This window comes from Rhinatrema bivittatum, unplaced genomic scaffold (genome assembly GCF_901001135.1).
Source record: "Rhinatrema bivittatum unplaced genomic scaffold, aRhiBiv1.1, whole genome shotgun sequence".
NCBI lineage: Eukaryota > Metazoa > Chordata > Amphibia > Gymnophiona > Rhinatrematidae > Rhinatrema > Rhinatrema bivittatum.
Genome location: NW_021820728.1, coordinates 55452 through 65578, shown reverse-complemented (window position 1 = coordinate 65578; position 10127 = coordinate 55452). Strand labels below are relative to the sequence as shown.

The 10127-nt window shown below is 39.5% G+C and overlaps 1 protein-coding gene across 1 annotated transcript in view; it reads right to left on the bottom strand.

Annotated features, from left to right (window-relative positions):
- Window positions 1-4676: 4676 nt before the first annotated feature.
- The window catches only part of LOC115082037 (SCL-interrupting locus protein-like), a gene marked incomplete at its 5' end in the record, with an annotated part of 51967 nt that continues 46516 nt past the window's right edge, over window positions 4677-10127 (bottom strand). The window contains 1 exon segment of the mRNA XM_029586299.1: window positions 4677-7272. Coding sequence (XP_029442159.1) covers window positions 6456-7272 — 817 coding nt within the window.

Here is a 10127-nt window from a genome sequence, read left to right as displayed (position 1 = left end):
CCTTAAAGCTGAATCTATTATCAGATATTACACCAAAATTACATAGTGAGTTTTTAAATGGGAGCCTAGTTTCCAGTATAGAAAGTGAAGTAATATTTATTTAAATTCTTTTAATATACCGATGCTCAAGACCAGGTCTTATCATACTGGTTATAATAATATAATACATATAATATGCTTAGGCAGGATATATATATATATATAATATTACATATATATATAATATATATATTATATTACATATATATATAATATATGTAATATATAATACATATAATATGCTTAGGCAGGTTATATATGTATATATATATATTATATTACATATATATATAATATATGTAATATATAATACATATAATATGCTTAGGTAGGTTCACAGGAAAAGCAAATGACCTGTTTTTTTCTACATTCAAAATCAAATGATTTTGCCTCATCCAGTGATTAATCATTGTAACCTTCTCTGCAATCTGATTAAATATCAAGTCATGCTAGGACACTATGTAAGAGTTCCCTGGCCCAGTGAGGTCTTTGCAACAGTTTCCAGCTCCGTTGGCATCCATTCAGGGTTTTCTATGGTGTTCCTGTGCAGTTTCTTTTCAGACTCATCACAGAATTGCAGAAGAAACTTCTCTCTGCCATACCTCCTTATCTCTGCAAGTCATTCCCAGGGACAGGCCCCTCCACCTTCTACTGGCCTGCCCACTTTTCTAATGCCTGCAAATGTTTAGCTTCACCTTGCACATTCTCTTTACCAAAGTTGCTGGTGCACAGTTCTTTCATGTATAAGCTGCAGTGCCTGTTCTTGCCCTTTACTTTCTCTGAATTCATCTAAGCCTCATATTTTGTTCTTCCTGTTTTAGTTTTCCTCTACATGGACATGCAAGAATGTTGATTATCACAGTCAGTTTCCTCTCATCTCCAGACAATCTCTCAGTGTGTCAGTTGATGGATTTCCTCTTTCTGTGTAAATAGCTATTTTTAGATTTATAAACTGGAATGGTAGTAGTGCAAATAGTTATAGAGAGGGCAAGCGTTTGTAATTGACCTCTCAAAAGTTCTCATTTTCCACTAGCAGGCTTTTTTTTTTTTTTTTTAATATTTTCTTTATTAAAAATTTTCCATAAAGCCAAGAAACAATTCAACAACTCTAGGTAATATTTAAATCCCCCGCTTCCCACCTTTTCCATATGCAGTCCAACAATGCAGCAGTATCAGTCCAGGAGGTAGAATCTGCATATCTATGGAAGATTCCGATCATCCAAATTGAAATTGTATTTGAACATCTTGCAGAAGTGACTGTAAGTAAGAGAACCATATTTTCCCAAACTTGTGTCATGCTCCATCTGTACACAAACTCCAAGTTCTGTGATCAAGACAATGGCTAAATACAATAAGCTATGATATCCAGAATTGGAATACAGCGCCATGAGAATAAAGTTGCCAACTGGCTCCAGATTTTCAGGACAGGTTGATCCAGTCCTGGTTTTACCCCATTGCATGCTGGGATTTATTCTCATTTCTTTGTTACATGCCCTAAGAAAAGCAAGACTATAAGTATCTGCATGCAGGTGAGTAAAAGCAAGACTGCATCAACCTGTCCTGAAAATCTGAAGCCAGGTGGCAACCCTACATCAGAATCTAACCACGATCGCAATATACTGAGCCTGGCCAACATCAAGTATTTCAATATGAGCAAACTGATTACAACCATCTAAGTGCACATAAAACAGGATCAGTGCATATCTTCTTTAACAAAACCGATAAAAAGTTCAACACTTCCTCCCAAAATGTTTGAATCCGTAGGCCATGATATAATGAAGCATTCTGCACCCCACATTTTAAACAGGCAGCTGAAGAGGAGCGATTAGCTTTATAGGCTCTATATGCAGAAAAATGTAAATGATATATCACTTTCAGGTGTTGTTCTCTGAATATTGCAGCTTCAGTAATTTTAGAAGTCATATCAATTTCTACATCCATGTCTTTACCAGCACTTTTAAGTATAATCAGTAACTGTGTAGAAATTTATAGAGCATTGAAAGTGACTGTTTGCCCATCTTATAGATCTGCATTAATCATTGAAAAGCTCCAGTGGCTAATCCAGATCACTGGGAAGTATCCAGCAACTGCTAACGTGGAAATCCATGGTTTGTCAGTCACTCTCAGAAGAGACTGAGATCTCCCAAGTTTACATGGCTAATTAATGTACCTGCTCTCCAGAAGTTTGTCCAGCCATTTATAAAATCTAGCTCTAATACTAGTTTTAACCATATCCTTCAGAAACAAAGTGCAGTTTTTGTTGACCTAAAAAAACAAAACAAAAAAACCCTGATCTCTTAAATCTGTCAGTTTCATGGAGAGGCCTTAGTTTTAATTCCATTTGAAAGGATAAATAAGTATCCCCTATTATCCTGATCTACATAACATGATTTTATAGACTTGTATCTCATTTCTTCTCAAAGGTGAAGAGCCCTAACATGCTAAGCTTTTCAATCTCTTATATTTGTTGCTCTGCTCTGTAACTTTTCTAGTTCTACATTTGCTTTAACAAGGGCTGATCAGAACTACACACTATACTCAGAATGTTAGGCATTATTGAAGGAATATTATGTCTGTATGGATCTCTGGTAGAACGACATCTTATTTGCTTTTAACACCGCTAAACACTGAACTGATTTAACTGTATTGCCCATGACAACTTCAATGTCAGTTTCTTGGGTGACAGTTCCTAATACGGCTAACGACCCCCTTCCTTATCTTCACCAATCATTAGACACTATTGTTATTGACAATCATAATAAGTATCATTGTGTGGTGATATACAGCCATTGTCACTCTGCCTTATATTTAATCATAGATCAGTCCATGATTTGATAACAAAATTCTTTTTTGATTTTTTGTGCTTCTGTGCTTCTCTCACCCGTGTAGTTAAAATGATATCATGTTATACACTATATATATTATTTCTCCAGATATCAGCATACATAATTAAATACACTTATCTTCATGTCTCCATTCGTCATCATTATATGTTTTTCCTTTGCTGTCAACCAACCATGATCTTCATGCCCCAACTTTTAAGCAATGTGGAGATTTAGCACATTGCTTCTTCATGCCCAACACTGTCCAATGTTTCGGACTCAAACATGTCCTTCCTAAAGGGTGTTATTCAAGCGGCATGGTGTTTCTCAGCATCTTCCCTGGGGATATCTGGAGAAATAATATATAGTGTATAACATGGTATCATTTTAACTACACGGGTGAGAGAAGCACAAAAAAATCAAAAAATAAATCATCAAATCATGGACTGATCTATGATTAAATATAAGGCAGAGTGACAATGGCTGTATATCACCACACAATGATGCTTATTATGATGGTCAATAACAATAGTGTCTAATGATTGGTGAAGATAAGGAAGGGGGTCTTGTTAGTTGAATTAATTATTGCTAGACCTTTTCCACCATTTAACTTGGTCGTTCTGAGCGCAGTAATAGTGAGTTCCTAATATGGAACACAGCACCTTGGTTCTCTCTTACATAAGGAACTCACAAGTTAAATATACAACTTGAAGTTACTAGGTTGGCCTCAGGGAGACTTCTGTGGAGAAACCTCTGTGCAAGAGGCTGAACTAAACCTCACATGTGCCTGCTTCAGAGCATCTGGAAGCTCCAGTTCATCCAGGCTCTCTAAGCCATGTGGCTAGGACAAAAAGGTAGACAACTCCAGTCCTCAAGTAGAACAGGTCTGCTTTTTAGGGTATCCACACTTTTTTTTTTTTAATTAAATTAAAAAAAAAAACAAACTTATACTCCACTGCTTCCAGTAAAACCATCCAGTGTGGATCCCAATATAAAGCATACATAATCTTCATACAATACACAAAAAAATGAAACCATAAGAAATCACAAATACTCATAAAACAAGTAATAAGAGTACACACTTACTTAACGCTTCCTTCTATAGCATAGCCTGAACTGTTTTACTAAACTTTAAGGAGGAAAGATTTTACTAGTCTTCATGGGTAAGGTATGCCAGTGCGAGAAGCATATGAGAACGCTCTCAGTCTTGTGAGTTTGTTCCTTATAACTCTTGTATGGCAGGAACTGACATACACATTCGTTATGGATATTTCTATGTACTACTTCCATGCATGCAAATCTCTCTCATGCACATTCATTGTGGATATCCTGAAAACCATATCTATTTGTGGTACTCAAGAGTTGCCAACCCCTGCTTTAAGAGCTACATCAAAACAAATGGTTGCTGCCTGGGCTCTTGGCGCAAGCCTTTGGAGCCCTTGTTCACACTTGAGTAGGGAGATTGAGATCTGGCCGAAAAACTTTCAAGCCTATCCTCAAAAGTAAGATGCCAAAGAGGCAAAGGACAAGCATCCTGTTCGACTCTTCACAGATGAATGTCATCAGACAAAGCCCTGGGCTGAAGCCTTGAATTCATAGCTTCCAGAGTTGCAGGACTGCCTCATATCATGGGTGTTACACGGACCCACTCAGTTCAACTTCTGAAGTTTAAAAAATTATATCTAAAATACCTCCTCCTCTGCATTTCTTCCACACCAGATCCTGTGTTCATAATTTTTTTCCCCACTTACCTCTCTGAAAAACCTACCTAGACTAACTGTTCAAACACTGCTACACAGAAAATGCATGAGCAAATCTTTTTATATATCTTTATTAAAATGTTACATTAAAAATGTATAATATACAAAGGAGGATTAATACACTGCAAAATACACTCCAGTGATTTTACCATGGGTTCAGTTACTCAAATTTAATTTATAATGCATCCACAAAAACTGATGTTAAAGTGATTTCAGTGGTTTCTCTAAGCAATTATTTCAGCAACAGTACGTAAAATAATTGACTTGCCACAAGTAATTATCCAATATCCACTGCCAATGACATTATGATCATAAAATAAAATGTAAAAATTAAAAAAAAAAAAAGCACAGCAAAATCCATTTCAATCCTCACATTATTGGCAAGAATTAACAAGTTTTCACTGTTCTGTTAATGCTTGCTAAATCTGGCCATTGCCAATGTTCCATTTTCTAATACAGATTAGCAATCTGGTGGAATAAAAAAAACACACAGGAAATACCATGTTTTGATTGGTTACACTAGACGGCAATAACAGGATGGAAGATGCTTAACAAGGTAAACAAACCAGTTTCCATGGCAACCAGTCTTACAAGCCATCCTATGCTGCCAAGTGTACTAAGAGTTTAACCAGAGGTTATTATTATTTTCTTTTTTTTTGCAAGCTCTGAAACATGTTTAAACGTGAACAATTGTGTTGGTCAAAAGCCTCACAGAAGCTCCATTTACCAACTGACTTCGAGTTCAAAAAACGACACCAAGGACAGAGACAGTACCTGTTCAGCATTTCGTGAGTGGGAAAGCATAGCAAAACCACGGACCTTATCCCTCTGAAAGATCACCAACAGAAGTGATAGGACTGCTAAATATTTTATATACAGCTGCTTCAGAAGTTTAGTTTAGGAATAGTCAACTTGATTTGTAATCAGCCCTGCACCAACACACATGAAACATTTTGGAATGCATACGTATTCACTGGTGATTTCAGATGCTTTATATAAAATGTAAAAACTCAAATTAAAAATAAGTGCAAATTTTATCCCAAATTTATGACAGCTGGCTAACTTGGGATTTTCAATACATAACGTGATTGTGCAGCAGGCAAGGCCCATTTTGAATGCACATACAAGAAACAGTATTTGTAAATAAGTTTTATCTGAAGTAAACAAAATTAGGACTGTGTATTTAAAAATACAAAGGGAATGAGTCTTGATAATGTGAAATGATTTATCAAGTTTAACATACAACCCTGTCCACCTGAGTAATAGTAGCCCATGGCTGGTCTCAGATAGCTCAGCAGTCAGATGTGTAACAGTTGTATCCAGATCTGTAAAATTTATTTTTTTCCAATGCGATCAGCCACAAATGCAATTACCAACAATAAGGCACTGCAGAAGTTGAAAAATGTAAACAAAATGAGTTTAAATTAAAGTTACAAGGAAAATAAAGATTCAACAAGTCATTGATATTAAAAGAATATATCATGGGCAAACATTTTTGCATTTAGCTGGTGTTAAGCACAAAATACAGAATAAGGTTTTTTGTGACCTGTTTGACATACATCTTGTAAACAGAAGTGCAAACATTTTAATTCTGTTGAACAAAAAAATATCAACTTGCAGATGACTGCCAGTCCCTCTTCTCCAGTCTTTACAGTGCTCAAACTCTGCCACAGCTTTGGAAAAGTAATCCAGCCAACTAGGCCATGAACACCAGCATTACAGCAGAGAAAAGGTTTCCAACAGAATTTTCATGCAGGGGACATTACATTGCAACCAAAAACTGTTTTTACATTTAGAATGTTCTTACAAGTGGAAAATACACATTTATGAGGACTTAAAATAATTTGGGGAGTTGTCTGAGGCGGTTCACATCTAGGAAGTCACCAACTGAATTCAGGTTTTCAGGGAGCCTTAATGTTTCAAAGGAAGGTGGTGGTAGCTTATCCGGGAGGATCTCTCTCTCAGGGTGCTGCGTAAACTGTACTTCACCCATCAAGAGCGTGCCACTGGCCTTCAAGTCTTTGCGTGATGAATTTTCACCTGAAGGTTGCAATAATTTTGAAGGCTTGGTGGAAATGATCTCATTGGTAATGTCCCTTAATGTCGATACATCCGATTTGGATAGGGATGGAGAAGCTGATATATCATGGTTGTGTTTCAAGTTAGTACCACATCTTTCATTTACTCTTTCTGATTGTTCCTTTCCGCAACCGAGACCTAGGATTACAGGTTTAAAGTTCTGATGCACACCACTTTCATGCTCTAGTCCCAGAATGCTGCTGTCTTCCTTAAGTGATTCGTCTTCATCCTCACTGCTGACATTGCTTTGAATCAGCCCATATCTCTTCATATACGTTTTGGTTGCAAAGGACATATTGTTTGGTGAAATTAAGCTAAGGCCCACTAAACTCTTGTCAGCATTCAAATGCAAGAGACCCTGAAAGGATGAAGAATCCAGAGCCTGGTTCTGGCTGGAGCGACTCTGTGAAAGCTGGGACAGCTGAGACTCAGAGAGATATTTTAGAGCAATGGCGTTTGCTTCCATGCTCAGATCAGCTCCACTGGGGTTAAAACCGCTCATACCAATGTTTGCAAAGGACATGTAGCTCAGTCTGGGGATCACTGCTTCAGGATTTATACAAGCCAAGACACTGAAATACCAAAAATATTAAAAAATTAGCAATTCTGAACACTGCAGTGGTGAGCAATGTCATTGATGTAAACCGAACAGTTATACAAGGCTCTCATGAGACATCTCCAACCTTTTCGCCCCTCATCCCATTTCTCTTTCAGCAAATGTCAAGCAAATTAGAACACAGTTCCCCTTAAGAACTCCATCTAGCCAGCAGATGTCACTAGCTAAGTGGCTCTGCCTCCCTGCAAGGATCATGAGTATTCCATGCTCCCAGCCCTGCTAGGAAGGAAGGATGAGAATTTATGGGTCTCCATATAGCAGTACTTGCTGCTGAGCCAACAGATAGGAAAATTGGTTCTTACCTGCTAATTTTCATTCCTGTAATACCACAGATCAGTCCAGAGAAGTGGGTTTATGCATCCCTACCAGCAGATGGAGGCAGAGAACAAAAAACTTTGTGGCACTGCTACTTAACAGAGAGCGCCACCTGCAGTCTCTCAGGTGGCGCTCTCTGTTAAGTAGCAGTGCCTGTACCCAAGCCAAGATAAACCTCAAAACCTCTACCAGGGCAAACTAGAAAAAAAACCAAGGCTGAAACCCCCTGCGCTGGAGCCTCTTACCTCCAGACCACCAAAACTTATGTACAATTGAATAAAACTCTTAGAAAACTTGTACAATGATCAGCAGGAAAAAGTCTTTTGGCAGTGGTGGGGCAGGATCCTGGACTGATCGAAGTTAGCAGGTAATGACCAAAATTTCCCTTTTCTGTACATACCCAGATCAGTCCAGACAAGTGGGATGTATCCAAGCACCCCTAAACTGGGCGGGAACCCGAAAGACCAGCTTGCAGCACACTCTCCAAAGGATGCAGCCTCCTGCGCCCACACATCCAAACTATAACGTCAGGTGAAAGTATGAAGTGAGAATCATACTGCTGCCCTACAAATTTCCTGCTAGAAGTCTAAAAAATAAGATTGGAGAGTTAGAGTGTATAGCACTGAATGAGGAGGTAGCTGGACTTGCGAGGAAGGTGTGCTCCAAAACCTGTTGACTTCTGAACTCTATACTTGTCTAGTTTCCCACATTCACATCTGTAACAGGTTCAGAATGTCATGGATTGGAAGAGCTGCTGGCTTGGATGGCATGTCCAGTATTTGGGAGGAGGCCAAAGACGTCTAATAGTGGGTCTTTATCCTTGTGTACATTGATGCCCAGTGTCTCATTTTTCCTACAAATTTTGAGTAAGTAAGGTCTTCTGGAGGTAAAGTATGATTAGGAGTTTCCAGAAACGAGTCAGAAGGAATACCTCTGGAACTTCTTCTGAACCTAATGGTGAGGGTTCACTAATCCAGAATCCTAATGACTAATTTCTCCCGATTACCCCAGAAGGAAAACACCCTGGTCTGCCACCTCTGAATGACTTGACTCTGCTGCAGTTGAGTGGGATGATGAACTTTGTAGAAAGCTTTCTAATGTATTCAGATCTCTAGGTGAAACTGGGACTCTAATCTTAGATCACCATAATGGATATTTCCTTCTCTCTTCCTGGTCAAAAGTAAGAAAGTATACACCATATCTGCAATCTGGTCGAGTGACTGTCATCCTCCTACCTGGTGTAGGAGGTGGAACATTCAATAGGCTGTGGGAAGTGAGTGGCACTATGGAGCATACCAGATTTGGTGCCTCCAGATGGAAACCCTCTGCTAGCAATTGTGAAGGAGTAAGGGCTCTTGTAATTGGCAGGGCTAGGGGTAACAAGACACCTTCAGCACCTCATCTAGGGTGACCAGCATAATGCTCAGAGCCTAGAAGAGTCATCTTGCTGCATTATCTGCACAGATGTGATTGCAGTAGTAGAGGAGGCTGGTGCTTTGATGGGGGTTGAATGGTAGTTGTCAAATGCTTCAAGGGGCCTCCCTTGAACTGCATCGACAAAGCTGGTGTGGAACTTGGTTGTTTCCTGGATACATACATTGGGATGGTTTTTCTGGAAGAAGCCCAAATGCCACGTGTTCTTGAGGTATGCATCGATGGATTGTGCACTGCATCGGTAGAGTGCAGGCCCCAAGCACATTGATTCACCATGCAAAAGTACTGGTGCACAATGTGTCAACGTAGATTCACCCCTCTTCAAAAGATTATGCTTCTTCTAGGTAGGTTCAGATGAATAAAGTGATGCTGCCTGCTTGACCCCACGGCTTTGGCCTGCGCTGATGGGAGGTGTTTTGGAGGAGCTACTCTTCAACTGCCTACTGCTGCTCTGCAGAAAGAGGATTTGCTGTGATTCCAAAGAGATTTATTCAACTCCTTGATTTTACTAGCCCTGGAACACCAGGACCACAGTCTGCTTGATCAAGGTCTGGCCGCAGACAGACATCAATGGCACAGCTTGTGGCCATCCATGGACGGACATTACTTTGTCACATATGCAACTTTTTAAAACACCACTGATGGCAGATTTCTTTTGGCCAGACATTTTGAAGAGCAATGCTACCGGACCAAGGCACACACTGAGGGATCTCGGAAATCACCTCAGAAATTCTCAACTGGGGGAGGGACCCTTAGGTGTCACCGCAGGAGAGCGGGGCTCGATCTCTCTCCCAATTTAGAGGTAAGCTTAAATTTCTTCTTCAAACTAGTGCTGCAATCCCGCTAAACACCGCTGCTGGTGTGGGGATAGTGCGACCACATCTACTAAGACAGAGATACTGAATGGCTGAGGTCACTGCAGGGGTTTATCTAGGGTGATGTCAGCTTTGAAACCTGACTGTCTCTACCTGCTGGCAGGAGAGCACATAACCCATTGGTCCTGAGTCCATCTGGCTACATGCTAGGAAACATATATATGGAGAGAGTGTATACATCCTTGCT